The sequence below is a fragment of the Misgurnus anguillicaudatus genome, chromosome 20 (assembly GCF_027580225.2).
Source record: "Misgurnus anguillicaudatus chromosome 20, ASM2758022v2, whole genome shotgun sequence".
Lineage (NCBI taxonomy): Eukaryota > Metazoa > Chordata > Actinopteri > Cypriniformes > Cobitidae > Misgurnus > Misgurnus anguillicaudatus.
Window position 1 is genome coordinate 12,609,160 of NC_073356.2, and position 25,201 is coordinate 12,634,360.

General features: G+C 38.2%; 1 protein-coding gene across 5 annotated transcripts in view; it reads left to right on the forward strand.

Moving 5' to 3' along the window:
* The window catches only part of adcy2b (adenylate cyclase 2b (brain)), a 99,903-nt gene that overhangs the window by 15,954 nt on the left and 58,748 nt on the right, over positions 1–25,201 (forward strand). For all 5 annotated transcript variants that reach the window (XR_008648102.2, XR_008648101.2, XM_073858118.1 and 2 more), the window contains exon 3: positions 12,429–12,590. Coding sequence is in view for 3 of the 5 variants with exons in the window: in XM_073858118.1 (XP_073714219.1) it covers positions 12,429–12,590 (162 nt within the window). In the remaining 2 variants the exon portion in view is untranslated. The remainder of the gene's footprint in view (positions 1–12,428; positions 12,591–25,201) is intronic.

Here is a 25,201-nt window from a genome sequence, read left to right on the forward strand (position 1 = left end):
TGGTTCGGTCATCAGAAAGATGAGGTGTTACGTGACTGAGTAATTGTAGCTCGTCGTATGTCCTCTAAGCCGTTTACTTGACACGACTTAATAACTTAATAACTCGGATGGGACCGGTGAGCTGAAACAGTGAGATACACATACTTGACAAGCAACGGCTCTGGATCAAAGGACGGCGACACTTTGCCGGGATCTGCGTCTGTGTGGGCTGTGTGGCACCTAAACATGACATTTATTTCCAGCATTCAGCCATAAATATGCCCACCGCCGCTTTGCCCTTGTGAACCATTAACAGTGTGGGTTGCCACTGTCACCATTAACAGTGAGGTGACCAAAAGTTCGTAGGTTTATAGTTACCTAGCATGTGCAATATTATGCCCTCAACAGAAGTTCAATTTCCTGTTTATAATCAAACGCCACACTGAGCTTCTCTGAAGTCCAAGTGCAAAGAAGTATGCCTCGTGTTGCTAGTTATGGAGCGCTAATAAGCTGTGCTTTGAATCCGTTGTAAGAAAACCTATAGAGTACTGGGTATTGTCACCAACATGGATCGAGGTACCGGTGCAGATAAAAGTCCCTCGCGGTTCTGCTATAGTGCAATGCATCATTAACCCACAGCGCCGTTTCTCCATTAGAAAGGCAATGGCTTTTGTATGTTGTACAGAAGAGAGAACATAATTGAGTCGCAGAGCCAGCAGAGGAACAAAAGACAGACCTTACTCAACATACAGTACGCCAATCAGACCGAGGGTGCCTACAAACAAGCATTTACACACACATTATCTCACAATTTAGTGCTATACCTAGGCATAGATGAATAATAATAGATCTTTACATGATAATGACATTATAAGCCTCAAACACGATTGTTTCCCCTTTTTATGTAAACCTCGTGCATGCAAAAGACAGCAGGAAAACAGGCCAACCTCAACATAACACCAACTGTGACATCACAGTCGAGATGTACGCCCCCAACTTTAAATTACACATTAAATTAATTACACTGTTGCTACAATGCTAAAAACAAAGTTGTGACTGCTGAGTTAGCGCTATATGCTAGTTATTGCTGTATGCTAGCGTTTAAGTTGAAGTTCTTCTATTGACGTTAAAGTTATGTTTTGCAGGTCCATACTTAAAAAACACAAACTTACCACTCAGAAACGTCCATTATCAATCTCCAAACAATTGATTATTCCACAAAATCTGTATCTTTGTCTGATACAGGCTCAAACATATAAGGTCTGTTTACTTAATGTGAGTTGTTAACATGAGCCCAATGGAGTTGGACAATAAACTACAATAAAACCTGTTGGAAAGCGTCTTTTGCAGCAATTTTTTGTGTGAGCATATCAGTGAACACCCCTGACCACTCGGTGAGTTTCACGAAAGTTAATTGCATTTTAGAAAGGATTGTGCACCTATACAGCCATTGTAGAGGTGGGGGCTGATACAACAAGCACCCGCAAATTCTCGGGCCAGCATCATATGTCCAAATTTCAGTCAAAACCATTCTATTTCATCATAAACAATCTGAAAACAGGGCTTTAAGTGTAAAATACTGAACTTCTGTATCATAGCAACCAAGAAGCATCCGCTTATGCTGCGTTTACACCATCCGCGTTTGAGGCGTCAAAATCGCGTCTACAGCGACTAGTTTGCCGCTTGAACAGTTTGAGTGTACTCGCTTCATTCGCGTGTGAAAGCCGCGTGTGTAATTCTAGTCATCGAGACATTCACGTGAAAATTTGCGTCATGGGAGGGGCTTCTGCAACTCCGCTCGCTTTCTGTAATCACGTCACTACTAAAGCAAGCTCCTCATTGGTTAACGTGGCGCGTTTATCTGCCAAAATTCACATTTTTCAACTCACGGAAACGCTCAATTTGCGCCATTCGCGCAAGCTACACGCGCAAATGAGGCTGAACTGCATCTAGCGTGCTGCACGCCTCATTCACGGCAAGAGACCTCCAGACATGCATCAATGCGTCTTCACATTGACTTAACATTGAAATCACCCGCGCTTGACGCCTCTACCGCGGCTGGTGTAAACGCAGCATTACCCCTCCAAGCAAGCGGTCAGCGTTTTCATGTTTCAGGGCCACGTTTAAATGCTTCGGGGTGTACAGTAAACTGATATAATTAAGCCGCCTTCAGTTATTTTAAGGGTTTGCCAGCAGAAGACAGGTTGTCTTAATAAACTAACCTTTAGCAAAGAGATGATGTTTTCTGAACTGGCCTGTTGGCTCGGGGGGCAGGGATCCAGTGCCCGGACAGCATCATACACATTACTCGACGCTGCTGTGCAGGTCAGGAGTTCTAATAGACATTAGTCTGCCACCTATTGGTCATTAATGATCTAGCAACATCTGCTCATTTGCTTATGATCCGGAAATATGAGTGACTCCGTGTTCAACTGCTGATCCAATAACATAAAAAAAACGAAAACGCGAATTTTGTTTTCCTAAGTTTTATTTAGTTTTAGCAGGTCCACATTATAGTTGTATTTTAGTTTTTTTTTTTTTTTTTGGAAACCTTCGTTTTTATTTTATTTCAGTTAACGAAAATGTTTTTTCACCACTAGTTTCAGTTTTCGTGATAGTTTTCATTTACGATAATAACCCTGGTTTGTTGTAGTACCTTTTGCATATCGTTAACATGTACTAATACATACTGTACTTACACACCAAAGGAAATGTAAAATTGTGAATCAGACCATAGTTGCTCTTTAAGGGGGACTTTACACAAATAAAGTAAATTAGATTCTGGGTCGATCATCTTTTAGATGTTTATGTCTGGATTCATAGTATTCAAAAAACAATTCGAAAAGTAAATCTTCCGGTAAGATTTTGAAGTGCGCATTCCTTGTGGTTCTGTGGGGTGCTATAGACTTCCTTTGCTCTTTAAGGACTTGACCCTAATAAATGACAGATATGCTATCAAAAATGTTACGTGTTAGAAGCGCAATGACCCAGTTTGACCACACACACACACACTGATGATATCTAAAAATGTGCTGTTGTACACCATTATGTAAATTTGCCATGTGTGTTAATCATCTCTAATTTATCCATTGTTTATTTGTATGAGTCCTGATGAGTGTGATTGGCTTCGCATGGGACGAGAACATTGCCACTTACCCTTATTTTGTGTCAGTGTTTTCTTTTAATGGAAGAATATATTTAGTTTCCTATATTACATTTCCATTTGCTTCCCTAATACAAAAGCAGAGCAGACTGGTTAACTGGACATTAAGATCCTAGTAAAGCACATAATCTTATTCATTATGAGAAAGTGAACGTGTTAAGTAAGCTTTATTTATTTAACACCATTAGTTGCCTAGGCAACCCTTGCACTTATGTTAAAGATTTCATATGCCAGATACAATACCATAATGATGTAATATAAAACTATCATCTTTAACTACATTGAATATAAAGTAGAAACTACACTGTGCTGTATTTCCAGCCATCTACATTAAAGTTATTAGAAATAAGTCAAGCTCTGGATGACGGTCACAAGCCAGAAATAGTCCTGCTTAGATATTTATATAAAGAATTACACACAGGATGATTTTACAATCTTCTTGAGGGCCACATTAATAATGAGTGAAAAAATTGAATTAGACTTGCTAATATTTAAAATTATCTTCGGATTTAATTAATGCTTCTTAAATTTAGCACAGTTGAGCGGTTTTTCACTTTTTCTAGTGTGAATGCTGTCGGTGCCTCAATGCAAATCTCACAGGCAGCTTTGTGTGGGATCTTAATGATAAATGAGAATAGATCTGATCAATACCTGAAGACTCCTACTAATGAGATTTGAAATTTAACCTCAAGCCTTTTCTTCAGACGAACACAATTGGAGTTAAATTAGAAAATGTCCTGTCTCTTCCAAGCTTCATAATGAAATATATTCTGCTTTAAGGGTGAAATATTTTTAATTACAGTATACCACATGGCTGTTGAATGCTTTTGATAAATGCAAACCTGACCTGTCAAAGGCCTTAAATAACCACCAGAGCAATGTCTCAGGTAAGCGTAGTATAAGTGGAATAATTGACTCCGGTCCTTTAAATTTGTTGAAAATAATGCTTTGGGTTGTGCGCATTTTCTAATGATTTAATGGCCTGTTGATATTTTTTCCTTATTTTAATGATGCCATTTACATTAAAAAAACAATGTAATATTTAGGGCTAGATTTATTAACAGCTTGCGCCATCGGAAACCATTATTTTGGTGTTAAATAACGACTGTCAGGAAGGATTTACTTAAAGACCATACCTGTCAACATTTGGATTCTTAAATCCGGAGACCTCTGGGGCTGGGGGGGTTGCAAAAAGAGTGATGTCTACATACATTTTTTTGTAGCACTAAAATTATATTATACATATACTATAGCATATATTTAAAAAATGATTAACAACATTATTTGAGGACAGTGGCGGCCGGTGACTTCTTTTTTCAAGGGCGCTCGATGCGAAGTTCGTCACAACATGTATGTAGCCCGTCATTCCTTTTTTCAAAATATGTCTTCTGCGCATCGAGAGATCCTGTGTGCATCACGTGTTTTGTCAAAATAAATGCCTGCTGCAGACGCGTCTAAAGGGTTTATGATAAAAGAGACGCTCGTGTTTGCCAGATACTCGTATAATCTCATGCGTAATCAGAGTTTACTGTTAAGGGAGTGTCTTGCATGTATTTTGTGAACGTGAGCGTCTCTTTGATCACAAACGGTTTTGACGCGTGTGCAGCAGGCACTCACCTTGACAAAACACGTGATGCACATGGTTCACATGACGCAACAAACATGTATTTTGAAAACACAAGCAACACACATGACACTCCGAACACATATTTTGAATTTGCGCCCCTTGGATGAGCAGTCACGAGCCGCCACTGTTTGAGGATTTATTTAAAGGGGACAGAGAATGAAAAACCATTTTTTTCTTGTCTTTGTTGAATAATGGTAGTCTTCCCACATTCACAAACATACAAAAAGTGCAAAACATGCTAAACATCTCAGTCTCATAGAAATTCCTCTTTTAGAAATGTCAGCCAGAAAACAGCCCAATCTGAAAAACTGATGCTTATGACATCACAGGCATCTAACTGCCCCTCCACTTTAAAATAATTGCTTACATTTTTTAAGTGGCAGCAAAGTCAGCCAATCAGTAATGAGATTGCAAGTTAAGCCAGTAGGGGGAGCCAAATAGGTGCAAAACCACTTGTTTAAAATCCCCCACCCTAATAGAGCTATCTGAGAGAGGTTTTTAGGAAGCTTCTAAGGCATGACAGACCCAAACAAAAAGACATGTCACATCACAGAACAAGGATAAATACTCTGTTCAATCATTCTATGTCACCTTTAAGGAAACCCCTTCTCTACTTACAGAAACCTCTCAATGCCTTCTCATATGTTTCACTTTAGAAAAACCCTAACCAGCGAACTACATAAGACGGACAATTTAATATAGCCTAACTCTAATATTTGTTACAATTTTATTAAAAAAAAAAAAAAACATTGTTAATTCTCATCATAATTCTAAAGTATCAACATTTATAGCTAAATAGCAATATCTTTAGCTATTAATAGTCTGCCTTCATTTACCAAACTGCACACAGTGGAGCCACGAATGCATTTTTACTTCCAGTTGCTATGAGATTAACGGAGAAGCTGACCCACGATTTAACAGCCAACATGCGGTCTAGTTATTTCTTTAATGTCTATGTTCTGTGCCTCCACAGTGCGATTGTGCTATAGTGATTTGTTGTCCTGCGTTACGTTTTTTTCCCACCGTGTCCAATATTAAAATGTCTCAATCCAGCTGTTGTTAAATTTGGAGCTATAATTAGTTTTTTCGCCGTAGCACCACCTGAGCTTTCTAAAGCCATTTTTAAAAGTGATGTGACTTCCCCCGTCTACCTGCACAGATATCAACAGCGCAACCGAGTAGGTTGCCAGGTTGCGGTCAAAATGGGTTCAAAGTCTATTAGTAATACGCAGGTCGTCGGTAAAGAAATTGTAACTTTAATGCGGGGCGGGTCATTAAAAACAAAGTTAAAAAACAGGTATGTTGCGTCTAATTCCCTGTAGCATATATATAAAATATTTGGGACTATATATTTTAATATTTTATTACGTTCTTTGATAAGGTTAAATTACGTAGCCGTAGGCCTACGTGGCAACGTAACTTGCGCAGCGTAACTTGATATCCCCAAACCTTTGGCGTCACGTCACTGAAGCGCCAAGTAGCTCCCGCTGCCAGCCACAACAACAAAACAAAAGGAGAAATAAAAGATGAAAGACGATCTGCGGGAGAAATTAGGGTAGGGAATTTGTGAATAGATAATACAAACGCTGCTTCGTAAATGTTGAAAATGTTTATCATTATCCTATCTCTATATTAATAGAGACCCATGCTGGTTTCTATGGTTCATTCGTGTATGTTGTTGCCAGTTTACAGGGCGATGTAATCTAATGGCTGTTTCCAAGCACTTTAAAGGAACAGTATGTAAGAAATCTATATCAATTAATCATAAAATGACCCTGATATGTTACTAGACATAAAGAAATCATTTTAATTTCAAATACTTATATTACTGACAACAGTGGTCCGGATCATTTAAAAAGTGGAGTTGCAGCCCTCAACTGATGTTTATGTTGTCATTTTGTGTATTGGCCACCAGCTGTATGATTGCAGTACCAGTTTTAGCCACAAGTTTTGTGATTGCAATACCAGCTTTGGCCACAATCCTACATACTGTTCCTTTAAGGCTGAAATAAAGCCTCTTTTTATTAACATTACAAATGCCTAGTATGTCTATTTTAATGATCGTGGATGCGGGGCGGTGCGGGTTGTAAAAATAGATACAGTGTTGCGGGGCGGGTTGAGGCGGGCCAAATATTTAATAAAAGCAGGACCCGCGGGTTGGAAAAAACGCCGCCCCGCACATCACTAGTGTCTATTGTGTGAGTAGGATGCATTTCATACAAGATCTACTAACTGGACAACCTTGGAATGATATATTGATTTGATTATTCATATAACGAGGTAAGGCCATTTAAATTACAGGAGTTTTCTGGTAGAAATTACAAAACGGGAAAAGGGCGGGAGATAGGTGTGAAAAACAGGAGTGTTGACAGGTAAGACACGCAGTGGATAATTAGCACTAAAAAGGTGTGGTCTAGTTGTTTTTGCGACTGACCTTATTGCATATGCATTTCTAGGAGTTTCCCTTCCAGACGCAAAATGTATAAGAGGAGATTATTTAAATGATTTACGCAACGTGACTTACTAATTTTTAAATCAAAATCAATCGAAATTAAGTCACAACCTCGAACTTCGAATTAAAAAATGGGATCGTCGATGCTGCCACGCCCCCATGTCACGTCCGATCGGCTTGCCAAGCGGGGGGGAACTCTCAGAGGTGCCTTTAAAAACATCGGTCCAGCGGAAGCAATTTATATTTTAAACATGAGGGATGTATTGCTACGCCTAGTGATCTGACTTTGGACAGAGCGCAGCTCTCTGCACGTAAGTTACGCGAGAGTGAGAGAGGATTTTTGTGCAGCGGGTTATATTTGAAACAAAAGGGATAGTTTGCCTCAGCTCGCATGAAACGCATAAAACTGAAGAAATACATAAGGATTACCACTTTAGGGTGTTTTCACACATACACTGTTTAGGTCGGTCCAAATGACGTGTCGGTCCAAGTATGGTTCGTTTGGGTCAGTGTGAACACAACAGCTGCACTCTGGTGTGCAATAAACGGCCGCAACGAGACCGCTCTAAACAGGTGGTCTCGGAGTGCCTGTCGCCAAACTGGGGCGACCCACCTGTGGTGTGAACACTGCTGGACCTCAGGCCGAACCAAATACAGGAAGTTCTCCACATGTTTGAGCCACTGGGCTTCCGTTGTGACGTGAGCCGGGTGTTATATTGTGGGTTAACAACAAACAAGCCAATCCTGGGCTGTTGCAGAGATTCGCTGTCTCCTTTACGTTTGAGCTGATGATTTTATAAATGCATAGCTGTCCTCCACACACAAATAGTGACATTATGGGCTTTTTAGCAAACGGCTCTGTGAGAAAGGCTTTAATAGAACAGCTACGCAATTTCGCGTTAAGGCAAAGAAACTTCGCAAAGACGTGCATCGTTTATCTCCACATCTTGATAGCTGCGCTCTCCCTGTCAGGCTGGTTGTCGTGGAAACGTGGGGGTGGTCATGAGACGGTAAGAGCTGTCAGAGACCAATGACAGCGGTGACCGTTGTCACGTGGTGTACGGTGCGGCATTTCGAGTACAGTAAAAATAATAATATGTGAACACGGACCGCACTAACTGAAAAATGATACAATGTATTTTGGTGCGCTCCGAGGCCACACCACGGTGCGCACCAACATATGTGAAAACACTCTTAGTTTATGTTTAGACTTTGGACAGATGCGAGAGCGAGTGCACGTGAGACAAAGAGAAGCGCAGCTGCTTATGACGCGCTGGATTTATTTCAGATGCTAGGAGTCCAAGACGTGCGCATGAAGTCCATGTGCGTACAAGCAGGAATCCTCACTCTACAAGCTCTCTCACGTAAAGTGAAGCCCACAAACCCCCATGTGAGGAAAAACACGCAATGTGCATGATAATGTGAAACTATAATAATAATAATGATAAATAATAATGCCATAGCATTTTTTGTCTTTCAAAAAAAAGTAAAATTCGAAAATCGAATCGAATCGTGACATTAGAATCAAAAATGTAACCGTATCGAGGATTTGGAGAACCGTGACACCTTTTTTTCGCGCTAACTTAGGAAGTTCAAATGTTTGACTATACTTACTCCCAACACTGTTGTATTTCTTAAGAGAAATTCTTTCTCATGACAGCCTGTGTACTTTCTTCCTGTCAGTAATTCCTACACATATTGTTGTGCTGGCACTCTCCAGGTCAGGATTTTCTGAGTGCCAGTGGCTGGATGACAAGAGAATGTTTGGGATTCAGCGTGGACCGTGCTGACATAAACTGGTCTGGTGCCGGATAAGAGCTCTGAATTGAACTGCCAGTCTTAATCCTGCTAACAGATAGACCAGAACCTTAAGCAGACACGAAACTGGCAAGCAATCGGTTCGTGAGACTAAACATTTAACCTTGCCAATTCTTGCGGCTGGCGTCCAGCACTTCACTCTCACAACCCACAAGCTAGTATCAATTCAAGGCAATTTATTTGTTTAGCTCTTTTCTCAATAGATATTGTAGAAAATAGAGCTTTAACCTTGGGAGGAACCAACCGATTCTGAATGGCTCATCTCGGTGCCCTAATCCCTTTGAAGGATTTACCCTTGAGCTTTGAAGGGATGAAGGGTGCAGGGGACCAGAACCTGTTTCCTGTAATGCACTTCTGCATCATCTTGCCGAGACACTTATAAGAAGGTGCTGGCCTACAGCTTAGTTGAAGTATTTGTACTAATGAATACTAACATAAATGTACAATTTAGAGATAAATCAACATTGAAAATAATTTAATATGATGAATTTACCGTGAAAAATGCAATATTGTTATTTAATTAAGAATTGATGGCTACAAGCCTAAGTCAGAAAACTCACTTCATACACTGTCAAATAAAAGGTACGTAAAGGTACAAATTTGTACCATTTTTGTCGCTCACTGGTTCATTATTTATTTATTTTTTTTAAACCTAATGTTGTATTTTTTGGGGTACAATATTGTATAATAAGGACCGATTGTGTACCTAAAGGAACAATTTTGTACTAGTTAATTTTCAGGGGTACGAAACTGTTAACTGTTCCTTTAAAGGTACAAAATAATGCTTAAGGTACAGTAAGGTACCCAAAAAGGTACAACATTGTGTTATGTTTTGTACTTGTAAAGGTACAAAACAGAACCTTTGGTTACCACACCAGCGAGAGAAAAGTTACAGTTTTAAAACTTTTTCTCTAAAAGTGTGCATGATGGTGATCTTTATAAGATTTTTGTTTTAAAGCAAAGGTCTTAAACCTTTTTTAGGCCAAGGACCCCGATTGTGTGAATGTTATGCTCTTCATTTTAATGAAGTTTTTATGAGCTTAATGCATTTTTGTTTGATGCCTAATTTTATTTTTCCCAAAAAATTATTGCCATGGCAACATCATTTGAGATATCTTTTCGCAATCGATAAGTGTGTAGACACGTTTTGTCTGGAAAAATCAGTGCTCTAGAATCTGTTTGTTTGTATGGCTGTGTATGTGTTTGTGCATGCGTGTGTGTTTGTGTGTGTGCGAGTGGTTTATGAGGGTAACTAAGCCAGAAATCCATTAGGCTCCGGTCCGGAGCTCTGCTTGCCATTTAGTGCTGTATTGAGCATTCGCAAAACAACCATGAGCATAACAAAATAAAAACTACACTTTGGAATATTAATGGCCGCAATCATGCATTAAAATCCTAATGAAAATGAAAGTTGGTACTAACATAAAGGACCACATATTATTTAAAGATTTTTTTAAATACAATATATTTACCAACTAATTTTACATGTAGCATTATTTAAAAAAAAAATGTGTCTTGAAGAGGAAAAAAACATTTATTTAGAAAATTATTATTCTTTTGGGGGGCATGTTGTTTGTCAAGTCCGTTGTCTTTAAGTTAATGTTTCAGTTAAAGGTGCAGTGTGTACATTTCTGTGGCATCTAGTGGTGAGGTTGCGCATTGCAACCAACAGCTTAGTTCACTGCTCAGCCTTCGCTTTTGAAACACATAGAGAAGCTACGTCAGACACCACCGGACAAACATGTCATTGTCTGAGACAATTTAGTAAAAAAGTTTGTCTGTTAAGGGCTTCTGTAGAAACATGGTGGCACAAAATGGCGACTTCCATGTAAGGTGACCCTCTGCGTATGTAGATAAAAACTAAGGTAATAAAAACATAACGGTTTATTATGAAAGGTCTTTATACACCCGATTATATAGTTTTGTATATTATTATTTTGCATTTCTGTCTGCAAAAATTACACACTGCACCTTTAATCGTTTTTTTTCATGGGTAGGCTACAGGAGCAACATATAGCGCCTTCTCGTGGCTGTAGACGGTAATGTTTTCTTTTGGTTCATGTTAGTCAGTATGAATTAATTTTGACATATAAGTCGCACCTGACTATAAGTCGCAGTACCAGCCAAACTATGAAAAAAGTGTGACTTAGGCCCAATCCCAATTCTACCCCTTACCCCTTCCCCTTTCCCCTTCCCCTTTGTTTCGCGCGTTCACGTGAAGGGGTAGGGGTGTCTCAATTCTCTTTTGGCTGAAGGGGTAGGGGTAAGGGCCAAACGAAGATTTTTCAGGACCACACTTCAGACGAAGGGGTATGATAAATTCCAATATGGCCCATAAATTTAAGTATTTTTGGACATTAAAAAGTATTTTAATAACAAATAATCACTTGTTTTATGTTGCCTTTAATCTTGTGTTCATGTATACGGTATGTTCTCAGAAAAAAGATTTGTAAAAATCGCCATGAAAAAAAGTTTCTAATGTTATTGACTTTGTGATAGTTCCACAACATATATTTTTTTAATAATTTCTTGTAATATTACATTTTAGCATCTATGACGTAGGAGCTAGCAACGACTTATGATGACGTGTAACGGTCTATAGTGGTGTCCCATTTCTTAGGGGAATATTTTCAGCCCTACCCCTTGACACTCTGTTCAAGGGGCAAGGGGAAGGGGTAGGCGTAGGGGTAAGGGCAAGGGGGAGGGGTATAAAATAGAATTGGGATTGGGCCTTATAGTCGACTTATAGTTAGTTTTGTAATGATTGACAGCATGGGTCTGGACCAACATGATAAAACACAGGCCTTGGACCATAACCGGTGCTTAGTTACATTTACATTACATTTACATGTATGCATTTAGGAGATGGCTTTTATCCAAAGTGACTTTTTTAACAGTAAGTGTGTTCCCTGATATTCAAACCCATGACCTTTTTGGTGATGTGAACTAACTGCAATTCTCTAACGGTAGATTTACAGGAACACATTTTCATCAGATTTTATTGTTTCAACTTGTTATTAATAGTTGCATGCCAGCTTGACACTATTTGCATGTCAGTCCCAACTACAAACACGCATTGCTTGACATTGCAAAGATTGCTTTTGAGAGGCCCGATCTGAGGGGAGTAGATTATCTAAAACGTGCGTCACATTGCACAATTTTTCAGCTTGGCTCATGAATATTCATTAGGTGACATAATATTCGCTCCTAAAATATAATGATTATTAGACATTTAATTTAGTGAGTTCTAAATATAATCCAATGTAATTATAACGCCTAGTGCTATTCCCCGGCCGCTTCACATTAATCCAAGCAATGCGGCTGAGATTTTTCTCAATGGTGTAAATGTTTGATGGCAGTCTTATCCGCTTTTGTATTTCTGTTCGCAGGTGTCATTTTTCCTCTTTATTGTGTTTGTGGTTTTCACCATGCTGCCGTTCTCCATGAGGGATGCCGTGATCGCCAGCGTCCTCACTTCATCTTCCCACACGCTGGTGCTTAGCATCTGTCTCTCAAACACCAGCGACCACACGGAAGCCCTCGTCTGGCAGGTAAGTCTGCATGCGTGTTTATTTGGTTGACTGAAATCGTGTGGGTTGTGAAAGGAACAGCTTGTATCTAATAATAAATGGCCACAGTCTTTGAGCGTTATAGTGAGATGCCACAAGAGACCAAAGAGTTTGTTCCATAAAACTAGCGTGAGTTAGTGGAATATGAGAATATGTTAGAGAGGTTTGCTCTTGGGATTGTAGGGTTGCTGATGTTTTTAAACGACTTATTGAGGGCACACTTCCCAAAATCCTCCACTGTCAGCATGTTTTGCCTTCCTGCTTAAATTACACATTTCCTTGCAGAAATAACTGCAATGCTGGTTGCTTCATAATAATTGCAATGTGGGAATTTAAGAAGGATCTCTTGGCAGAAATGCATAATATACATAACTATGGTGTATAAAGATCTTACAAAATGAACTGTATTGTTTTTATTACCTTAGAATGAGCCGTTTTTATCTACATACACTGTGGGTCCCCTTACCAGTGTTGGGGGTAACGCATTACAAGTAACGTGCATTACGTAATAATATAACTTTTCTGAAGTAAAGAGTTAAGTAACGCATTACTTTTTAAATGTGCACATTAATATTTGAGTTACTTTTTCAAAAAGCTAATGCAAGTTACTTTTTTAGTTCAATTAATTTGATTTTAAAAAATGATTTACTGAATTAAACTAAACATAGTCACATTATGCCCAGAGCTCGACATTTTTGTGATGAAATATGCAATTTTTAAATGCAGAAATTTCAGTCATAAAAACACCTGCAAGGCCTAAAAGAGATTTAGCCTCAGCCAAGAAAAAGTAACGCAAAAGTAACTAAAAAGTATTGTAAGCATTTCTTTCCATGAAAAGTAACGAAGTAACGCAATTAGTTACTTTTTGGGGAGTAACTTCATATTGCGATGCATTACTTTTTAAAGTAACTTTCCCCAACACTGCCCCTTACATGGAAGTAGCCGTCATGTTTCTACAGTAGCACTAAACAGACAAAATTCCCAGCACGTTTTGTCACTACGTTGTCTCAGATGATGACATGTTTGTCCTGTGGCGGCTACTGGGTTTCTCCATGCGTTTCGAAAGGGAGGGGTGAGCTGCGAACTGAGCCATTGGTTGCTATTTGCAGTCTCAACGCTATATGCTGCGAAGTCCCACATGGCACCCTTAACCCAAAAGGTTAATGTAGTTGTTTTAAATCCAAATCGAAACTCAGTATGTATCTTTCCTTGATTGAGTTTTTCGACTAATATTGGCCTTTATACACAGATTGGCTTGGTGCACAGTTCGAAATGATGCATTATAATAACTTGTGACGTATTTCTTATAGATGTTTGTTTCTACACTCTTAAAGGGATACTCCAACCAAATATCAAAATCACCCCATGATTTAATCACCCTAAAGCAATCCGAGATACATATGTCCATCATCTTTCAGACAAACACATTTAGAGTTATTTATATAGTAAATGTCCCTTTCCAAGCTTAAACTGAGACGCTTACAGTATTGTTTTAAAAAACTTCAAAAGTTTGCTTTGTCAGACCCCCAAAACGCTATTGTTGTGGAAATGAACACCCAAAACACATATAAAGTTTTATGTTTTTAGTTGAAATCATGACATTTATGACCTCCCTTCAGATTGGAAATAAAAGTCCTTATTTTTGGTGTATATAATCCAGTTTTTGTAGTCTAAACGGCAAACAGCACTTTTCTACATTATACATATATCTAAACCAAATCGTATCCATATGCACTTGGATTGACATTTTTAGTAATGTGAATGGGCAGAACAGATTTCAAATACAGTAGTTCATTCAGCATGGCCAAATTAAGGTCATAAAAAGTGTGCAATGCTGTTCGGTCCAGATACATTCATCAAACTGTGTCACTGTCGTTATGTAGTAATTAGTAAATTGCTTTCGAACAAAGTATATAGAGTGGCAAGAAAAAGTATGTGAACCTTTTGGAATTTCATGGTTTTCTAATTAAATTTGTCATAAAATATGATCGGATCCACATCTAAGTGAAGCGTATTGACAAACATAATGAGTCTAAAAATAAAAACACAAAAAATTCTGATCTTTCATGTCTTTATTAAGAACAAAAAAAAAAACTCATAGTGCTTGTGGAAAAAGTATGTGAACCCTAGAGTTAATGACCTCAAAAAAGCAAATTGGGTCAGGTTTTAGCACACCTGGAGTCTTGTTAAGATAATATGTGTGATCTACAGCTCCTTTGACTGATAAAAAAACCCTCAAACTTTTGGAGTTTGCTCTGCACATGAAGAACATGCTTATGTGAGCCATGCCTCGCCAAAAATAGCTTTCAGAGAAGCTACGATCAAGAATTGTTGCTTTACATAAAGCTGGAAAGGGTTACAAAGTTATTTCAAAGACTTTAGAAATTCACCACTGTAAAGTTAGGCAAACAATCTACAAATGGAGACACTTTGGGACGCCCAGTCAAAATGACACCAAGAGCACAACGAAGACTCATCAAAGAAACAATCCCGCATGACAGCCAAAGGTTTGATGGGATTATTGGAACTTGCTAACATCTCTGTTCATGAGTCTACAGTAAAACACTGAACAAGCAGAGTATCCACAGCAGGACACCACGGAGGACACCACTGCTTAGTAAAAAGAACATTGCTGCACGCATGAAGTTTGCAAAAAAGCACATTGACACTCCACAGCGGTATTGGCAAAATGTTTTGTGGACTGATGAAACTAAGTTTGAACTATTTGGAAAAAAACGCAGCGCTACATCTGGCATTAAAAGGGCACGGCATTTCATCATGAAAACATCATCCCAACTGTAAAGTATGGTATCATGATCTGGGCCTGCTTTGCTGTATCAGGGCCTGGCCAGTTTGCAATCATTGAGGAGAAGATGAATTCCCAAATATCTCAGACATTTCTTAAGGATAATGTGAGAATGTCTGTACATCAGCTGAAACTGAAAGTGGGTGATGCAACAGGACGACAACCCAAAACACAGGAGCAAGTCCACAACAGAATGGCTTAAAAAAACAAAATCCGCCTTTTGGAGTGACCATGCTATGGATTGACTTGAAGAGGGCCATACACATGAGATGTCCAAAAACTATGACAGAGCTAAAGCAGTTCAACCAGTTATTAAAGAGCCAGTAAGATGACAATTTTAAGCATCCTATCACTGTTTATAAGTCCCGGACAACCCCATTTCTCAGAGATCCTCAAACGATTCGTGTGAAGCCGTTCAACGACTCAAGTCTGCCTAAACCCCACCTTTCAGTAGCCTACTCTGCTCTGATTGGTCAACTGACAGAGTGTCTTTGCACAGATCACAGATCAGTCACACAGACCAACAATAGTGCAACATGTATTGACCTCATGCTAACATGATTTACTGAGAAGACATTGTCAACATCAATACACATCATTCATCATTAATCCAGGCAATAACAACGACGATTGAAACTAAATTTTACACTCATTTAAGCTTTATGTAAACTAACCGGGTCATAGCAAAACCGTAAGTGAGCATGCGTTAGCCGTTTGCTAACGTGACTCTCTGACAGTAAATTAACAGTTTAAACACACAACATCATTCATCATTAATCCAGGCAATAACAACGACGATTGAAACTAAATTTTACACTCATTTAAGCTTTATGTAAACTAACCGGGTCATAGCAAAACCGTAAGTGAGCATGCGTTAGCCGTTTGCTAACGTGACTCTCTGACAGTAAATTAACAGTTTAAACACACAACATCATTCATCATTAATCCAAGCAATACAAACGACGATCAAAACTAACAATTTTACACTCATTTAAGCATTTATGTAAACTAACCAGGTCATAGCAAAACCCTTAGTGAGCATGAGTTACATTAACCGCTTGCTATCGTGACTCTGACAGCATATAGAGTTTAAACAACGATATCCTTCATCATTAATCCAAGCAATAAAAACGACTATAGACATTTTACACTCATTTAAGCATTTATGTAAAATAACCGGGTCATAGCAAAACCGAAAGTGCAGCATGCGTTAACCGCTTGCTAACGTGACTCTCTGACAACGACATCATTCATCATTAATCCAAGCAATAAAAATGATGATAGACATTTTAAACTCATTTAAGCAAGTATGTAGCTAAAATCATACTTACAGGTTGTGGTTAGGAGACGCATGTTGTTCCAAATAAAGTGGGTACTGAACCATCTTTCATTGCCAAACATTTAAATTTTAACCACTGATTCTTCACAGCCAGACACGTTTAGTATATCCCTCCTTGAAAAAGTCTCCTTTGGTAGTGAAAACAACACAAACTGAAAACAAAGCGTGAGCTGATGTTTACACACACTAACTAGTAAGGGTGTCACGATTTCGATTTTAAATCGAAATCGATCGAAATTAAGTCACAACCTCGAACTTCGAATAAAAAAATTGGATTGGCAATTCTGCCACGCCCCCATGTCACGTCCGTCCGGCTTGCCAAGCGGGGGAAAATAAACTCTCAGAAGTGCCTTTAAAAACATCCATCCAGCGGAACGCGATTTATATTTTAAACACGAGGGATGTATTGCTACAACTCCTTGAAATGCATATCATAAACAGGATTACTACTAGTGATCTGCCTTCGGACAGAGCGCAGCTCTCTGCACGTGCACGAGAGAGCCGCCAAGATGCAGCGGGTTATATTTTACACAAAAGGTATAGTTTGCCTCAGCTCGCATGAAACGCATAAAACTGAACAAATACGTAAGGATTATTACTTTAGTTTATGTTTAGACTTTGGACAGATGCGGGATGCGCATGCACGTGAGACAGAGAGAAGCGCAGCTGCTTATGACGCATCGGTTTTAGTTCAGATAATAGGAGTCCAAGACGCGCGCATTAGTCTACCTGCGTGCAAGAAGGAATTCTCTCTTTACAAGCTCTCTCGCGTAAAGTAAAGCCCACAAACCCCCATGCGAGGAAAAGCACGCAATGTGCATGTTAATGTGAAACTATAATAATAATAAAGGCATATAATTTTTTGTCTTAAAAAATAATTTAAAAATCGAGAATCGAATTGAATCGTGACATCAGAATCGAAAATGTAATCGAATCGAGGATTTGGAGAATCGTGACACCCCTACTAACTAGCTGTGGGCGGGTCATTGTTTTCGTTTCTCCCGCGGACAAGGCTGTAGGCAGAGATTAATATCTCATGTGACGTGGATGCGTTCGCGTGACGTGGCAAATATCAGGAAGAAGACTCACTCCCTATAACGACTCGTTTCAGCGATTCAGAGTTGACTCCCTGCTTTAGAAGCCAATAACTTTATTAATCGTGCACTTTTTGGTTCAACTACTTTACACGTTGTTTACATTGATGGACAGCTTCATGACACACTGCAATAAAGGTTAGTTTCGATTTTGGATCTGTGTGGCTCTTTAACTTGAAGTAAGGGTTCACTTACTTTTTCCACTGCCATTTTGAATGTTAAATGAGTGTGTTCAATAAAGACATGAAAGATCAGAATTTTTGTGTCATTATTTTTTGACACATTATGTTTGTCAATACCCTTAACATAGATGAAGATCAGATCTCATTTTATGATAAATTTTTTTCAGAAAACTACATAATTCCAAAAGGTTCACATTAGGTTTCTTGCCACTGTATGCATTAAATGTCTCTATTTCTCATAATCTCTCATGAGTTCAGTACGTTGGCGAGATCTCATGATAGACATCAGCAGAGGCAAGTTTTCCACCTCTCTTTCATCTCTTTCCACACTGACAGCGGCTCTCGGTTGCTAAATAAAAAATGTTTTGGCATTGTGCTGTTGCTTACGTCATTATAACAACCAGATTTGAGCTACACTGGCTGAGCAATCTTATCCGATTTGGGCATATGTAAATGACAGTATGAACAGTCATTTATAAAAGAATATTGGGCTGGCCACTTTTGACATGGCCTAGTAAAAAACATCTCAGAACACCAAAGCAACATTATACTGTAGCCAAGTAGCATCAGGCCAGACAAGCAATCCTCACATTTTCTTCTGAAAAAGTTAAAAGCTTAAATTGTGTCATATCTACAGGATCTGTGATTTCCTTACCAATAGGAAAGGTCTGGCAGGAAGTATGACCACATCTCTGATGCCTATAGTGTGCCGCAGTATTTTTTTAGGCCAACCCGGAAGTTAGCTTGCCAAAAAGCCCATTCATTTTTCCCATAGACTTGGATTATCGCAAAAAATAAGTCCTGTTTAACAAAAGTTTATGACACTTACATGTTTTGTCCAACAAGATAATCTTCACAGATGAATACAACATTTATGAATTTTAAAGTCTAAATGCATTTAAATGAAAAGCTAACCTTAGGCCACAAGCGAACTACACCACTTTCTCTCAAGTCGACATCAACGCCATCACCACCAAGCTTCTAACAGCTCTTTTACACTTCATTATATACATTTAAAAACATGTTTCCTGGTAAGAAAATTCTCTGAGGATAAATGTTTGTTTGTGCCCATGTTGCGTTGTTTTTGATTACGTTTAAAGTCCCAGATTTGTCTGTAGCCCCATGTAGCAACTTGTTAGCAATGCCTTTCAAAAGACACTTTAAAGCTTTAAAAAGTCAACAGTGGGAGTATTAATGAAAGATCTTATTTAAGGTGTTTAACCCTTGTGTGGTGTTCATATTTTTGTTACTTAGACGATGTTTGTGGGTCTATTGGACCCAGGGCATTATTAGTATCTTAAACCAATGCAGTCATACAAATTTATGTAATATTGTTTACAGATGTTTACTTTAGCCTTATTGCAAGTAACATAGACAGAATTCATGGTTAATATTTGTTATTTACCACTGGTAGAGGACTATTTATAAACTAAAGTGCCATTCGTTTTTGTGGTAATATGAAATAAAAGAAAATTCTATTCTGATCCAGATTTTGGGGGAAAAACTATTTTATCATAAATAAGTATAAATGAAACCAAGTTTTTCATCACTGTTGATGTTATATTCTTTGAACTTTTTGAAATTGTACACATTTGTGTCAGTCTACACAGCCCAGGCCCCAACTGAGCAGATGCCGTAACTTAAGAAATTATTTACACTGAACACATAACCTGTTCTTGCCAGCAAACACAACACATTAGAAGCAAAATTTTACTGTGTAGTTGTGTTGCGTATGCATTTCTTGCATTTTATACACATATAATGTGTCCATCTTATGTCCACACACATGTTATACAATGTGTTGCTATTGAACATAACTTAGAATGATGAAAATTCATGGATACTATTTTACTTTCTCTATTATTCACTCTCTCTCTCACACACACACACACATCTTTGTTGGACATTTAGTTCCCACAATGTGATAAATACCAGGCACACACACGCACGCACATGTTTCTGGTTTCCATGTTTTGTGGGGACATTCCATAGATGTAATGCATTTTATTTCTATTCCCCTTACCTACCCCATTCCCTAACCCCAACCATCACAGAAACCCTTCTGCTACTTCACATTTTCAAGAAACATCATTTTGTTTGATTTATAAGCTTGTTTCCTGATGGGGAAATCAAAATGTCCCCACAAGGTCACAAAAATACTGGTATTCCTATCTTTTTGGGGACAATTGGTCCCCACAACGTGATAATTACCCGGCCGCACGCACGTGCACGTGCACGCACACACACACACACACCAGGTTTTGTGGTAAACCCATTTTTTTTTTACTACACTTTTACTACAGTAAAACCATGGTTATTTTTTGTAAGGGATATAATGGTAAAATGTAGAATGTTTCCTGTTAGACAGAAGGTAAAGTGTTTGGGACAGTGGGGGCAGACAAATGTTCATGCATGATATATAACATGTTGGATGCTTGCGGCATTACAGCAAGAGTAGAAGGACAAAACTCTGACATGCATCCATCACATATGTACAGACATATATACAAACACACTCATGCACTCACAGGAGTCGCAGATAGGAGAAAAACAGAGTAAAGTTACATAGCAAATTCAATTTTCACATTCTTATTACCCCCGGGTCCAGTGGACCCGAACACCACATATGTAATATAAATGTGTAGGGGGGGTACACGATGTACAGTAATTATAAAGTTGTTTATTTTTATGTTCTTCATAGAAAATGAGCCAAGGCCAATGAATCTGAGGTTGAAACAACAATTAATTACATAATTTTTCTTACAGTAAACATTAAAAACGGGTCCCACAGACCCGAACACCACACAAGGGTTAACCAAAACCCCATTCAAAAAACCTATTGACGGTGGAACCGAAAGGGCTAAAATGCTAACTCGCTTCTAAAAAATACGTCATCCCTGCGGCTCTCTATAGACGGTTTCATCGGACGCACATGCGGTGACGCGATACGTGTCTGGTCCGACCTTTACTTCCGGTTTCAGTTTTTTTAATGGTCTGACTATTTGCTAAACTGAACTCTTGAACAAATACCTCATCGAAAATAACAAATGTTTTGGTTTCCTAGGTAACCTACGTGTTGTTGTTTTTTGCTTGCTATATACTACGTTTAAAGTACTTTGTTGTTATTTATTCTTAGCTGAGTTTACCGGAAGTTACGTGAGGACCACGGACGCTGCTTGTTTATGTTGTTACTGCTAAAATTGTCTATAAGAACACTGCTGCTCTAATAGCTTGTGCTTTCTCTCTCTCTCTCTCTTATGTAAACAAATGAAGACAATAAAATCACACTGGTATATGGAAAGTTTCAACAGCATAATGAAGGCAGCTCGAAAGGTTAAACTCTCTATTTTTCATAAATGTCAGGTCGTGACAGGTTTTCACATATGCTTTAAATGTTGAAATTGTATGCTGTTGATTAATTACATGATCTGTTGTTGAAAACAATAGTCATTTTTTTGCTGAATAATGAATGATTATTTTAATCATAGATATAATATTGCATATTATAAATAACTACTTTTGGCCACATATTATGTAGATATACTGTCACTTTATTTTATACTTGTACTAACTTATACAGACTGGATCAATATTTTTTAAATTTAACTGGTACTTTTGTGTTTTGTCTTGCCTTGCGAAAAATGGTTTTACTTCAGTTAAAACAAAAAAAGCATGGCTATTGTATTAAATCAGTGGTAATCAGTATGCCGAAAAAAACTATGATTACTAAAAAAGCATGGTCCAGTCTGACACATTTGCATATCACATTTCAGATTTAAGTGGTGATGTGACTTGAAAACTTGATAAAGCAATAAACCCCAAGAAGCAGTGGGTTACCAGTGCATTTTATAACAGCTCAGGGGCGTTGTTAGGCACGACGCGAAGCCCCCCTTAGCTGTTATAAAATGCACTGGTAACCCAACGCTTCGAGGGGTTTATTGCGTTTATAAAACGGTTACTTCATATGCATAACGTTAGCGGGGTTTTATAAAATAAAACACAAATAAGTTGTTATTATATTAGTATAAATATTACTCTTCCGCCAAACAAAGAAGTTCCTCAGAATCAAGTGTGGTTGAAACAGAGCGCAGTTCACAAACAACAGAGACGCAGCAAAGGCACAATGAAAATATGATTAAAGACTGTGGTGTTTATTTTATAAATCAACATTCATCTAATTTATACATTAACATTTATATCGTGCAACTGTTGAAGTGATGATCAAATATGCTTGGAAGCATGCTTAACTTTTTCCCCGTCAGCGTTTTTTTAAGTTGCCACCCAGTTTTAGTTGAATGTCTTACAGAAAAATTATCTTCTTTAAATAAACATAATAAAAATAAAATATCAAATGAAAGAACAGTCCATCCGCTTTCCAACAACATCAAAAAACGTTTCATACTACCTTCATTTGTTGTCTTATCAGTTATCACCTCTCAAATTTTCAGCTAAATGCGGAGATAATTCCATTTTTGTGAAGAACTTTGTAAGAGATCAGATTCAGAGCCTGATCAAAACACACGTCCCGCTAAATCCACCACAACGCTGTTGTGTCGAGTGAATGCCTCAGTGTTTAAGTTGGGTAAGATTGCCATCTTGTGGATAATAGCAGAAATATCAATAAGACAAAAAAAACTTCAGATAACGTTTTCTCTTTATTGACGAAATGTTTTATTTATTGACATTTATCTGGATATCGCCATAATTGTGCAAAGGTAGAAAAATTAAAAAATGATTAAAGACTGTGGTGTTTATTTTCATAAATCAGTACGCAGCAACAGTGGCGCAGTGATACTTGTGATGCGGTCTGAACCGTGGGTTTACCGGTGTATTTTATCACGGCTTAGAACGTGTTTCAACCAATCAGAATGAAGAACCAGAACGAGCCGTTTTATAATATGAATTTTAGGATTTCATATGGCCCTATTTTACCTTAATGACATCATGCACGCAAGCTGGCAAGAACTGCAAGAGATAATTGCATTTTTGTAAAGAACTTTTGATAAAGATCAGATTCAGAGAGATGATTAAAACATACACAGAGTTCTTATTGTTTGCCCTAAGGGGTTGCTTCCGGGTTTTATACATTTGGTAATATCCTGGGGTGCGTTTCCCAAAAGCATCGTTAGCCAACTACTGTCGTAAGTTTCGTCGTTACTGACGAAGGTCAAGGATTTGGTGTTTCCCGAAACCATAGTTCAAACGAACATTTGCAAGCTGCATCGCAAACTTGTGTGGTTTAAATGACAGCTCTTCACCTGTGGTTAGAAGCATAGTTCCTTGTTATTATAATATGTAGACTTACGTTGATCATGATTTTGAACAAAATAAGCAAAAAACATGTAGTGCAGTCTATATCCATCATTCTAAATATATACACATTTTATATTACGTCTTTAAGTTTGTTAAACTTATTAAAGCGCTGCATTTGAAAACTGCACGTGTTTGCAGTCGTACGAGTTTTAAGACCCTGGGGAATCCCTGGGAGGAGTGACGTATGAGGGAACTTGCGCATGAATTAAATATCTTGAAAATAAACAACAGAAAACTATATCACGATAACAAAATGTCTTCCAATGCAATATATGTTATTTACAGCAATAATCTGAAATTAAATAGATTTGCACAGATTAATTAGTACTTCACCTTCTACCTGACATCATCAACTGTGTTGTTAAACCAACATCGTTCAAACGACGAATGTGCGACAAAGTTACTATGCTTTCGGGAAACAGTCATGACAAAGTAGTTAGTTTCTCCAACTATGCATCGTACTATGTTGGTATAGCAGGGAGTTACGTCGTTGTTCAGGAAACGCACCCCTGGTGGATATTAACTGGAATACGGATTGCTGGAAAAACTCGTCATTTGGCAGGGAAGCCTTTTCTTTTAATCGATGAGTTAACTCGTCAATGGCGGGAAAAGAGTTAAAAAAGAAAACAGGAAGTGCAATTTTAGTTAATTTTAGAGAAGACTGTCTATATTTTGTGAATACTTAAATTTTTTACAATTGATGAATGTTAAACAGTTATAAACAAAAGTTTAAGAGCTCTGCATAGTGCTATACAAAAATACGTGTTGATTATTTACACTCACACTTTTTTGTGCAATGTTCATTGTTGAACTATTAAAGGAATATTCAATTTTCTTAAAAGAAAAATCCAGATAATTTACTCACCACCATGTCATCCAAAATGTTGATGTCTTTCTTTGTTCAGTCGAGAAGAATTTATGTTTTCGAGGAAAACATTGCAAGATTTTTCTCATTTTAATGGACTTTAATAGACACCAACACTTAACACCCAACCCAACACGTAACAGTTTTTTTCAACGGAGCTTCAAAGGACCATAAACAATCCCAAACGAGGCATAAGGGTCTTATCTAGCGAAACGACTGTCATTTTTGACAAGAAAAATAAAAAATATGCTCCTTTAAACCACAAAATCTGTCCAGGTCCGGTCCAGCGCGACCTAACGTAAATGCGTAGTGACGTAGGGAGGTCACGTGTTACATATATAAAACGCACATTTGCGAATCATTGTAAACAATAAACTGACACAAAGACATTAATTAGTATCAGTTGACATACAACAACGTAGGAACGGTCCTCTTTCAACACACTTGTAAACACAGTGGCGGAGTTTCGCGTTCGTCCTCTGTGACCTCTTGACGTCATGACGTATTGCGTGGGGTCACCTGGCGCATCACGACCAGATCTAGACGAGAAGTTGTGCTCTAAAAGTGCAGATTTGCCACTTTTCTTGTCAAAAATGACAATCGTTTTGTTAGATAAGACACTAATGCCTCGTTTATTTTTAATCTTATTTTAAAATTTTATCTTTTATTTTGTTAATAACGAAACAGACACTGAGAACGAAATGAAACGGAGAACATTTATTATATGTGGTGCTCTTTTGAAAATGAACCGGATAACTGCACATGGCTGTTTAAAAGCAAACAATAATAGCCCCGTCTTTGTGTTGTTAAATTAAGCTTGTAACTTTGCACAGTCAGCAATAAGGTATCGAGCCAGCTTACGTTATTTGTAAAATAATGATAAATTCAGATATTCTTAGATCCGTCTGTTGTTTTTACCGGAAACCACCGCGGAGCAGAGTTTTCTCCGCAGCCCGGCATTATTGTAGTCAGAAGAACAGGCTTTCACCGGAGC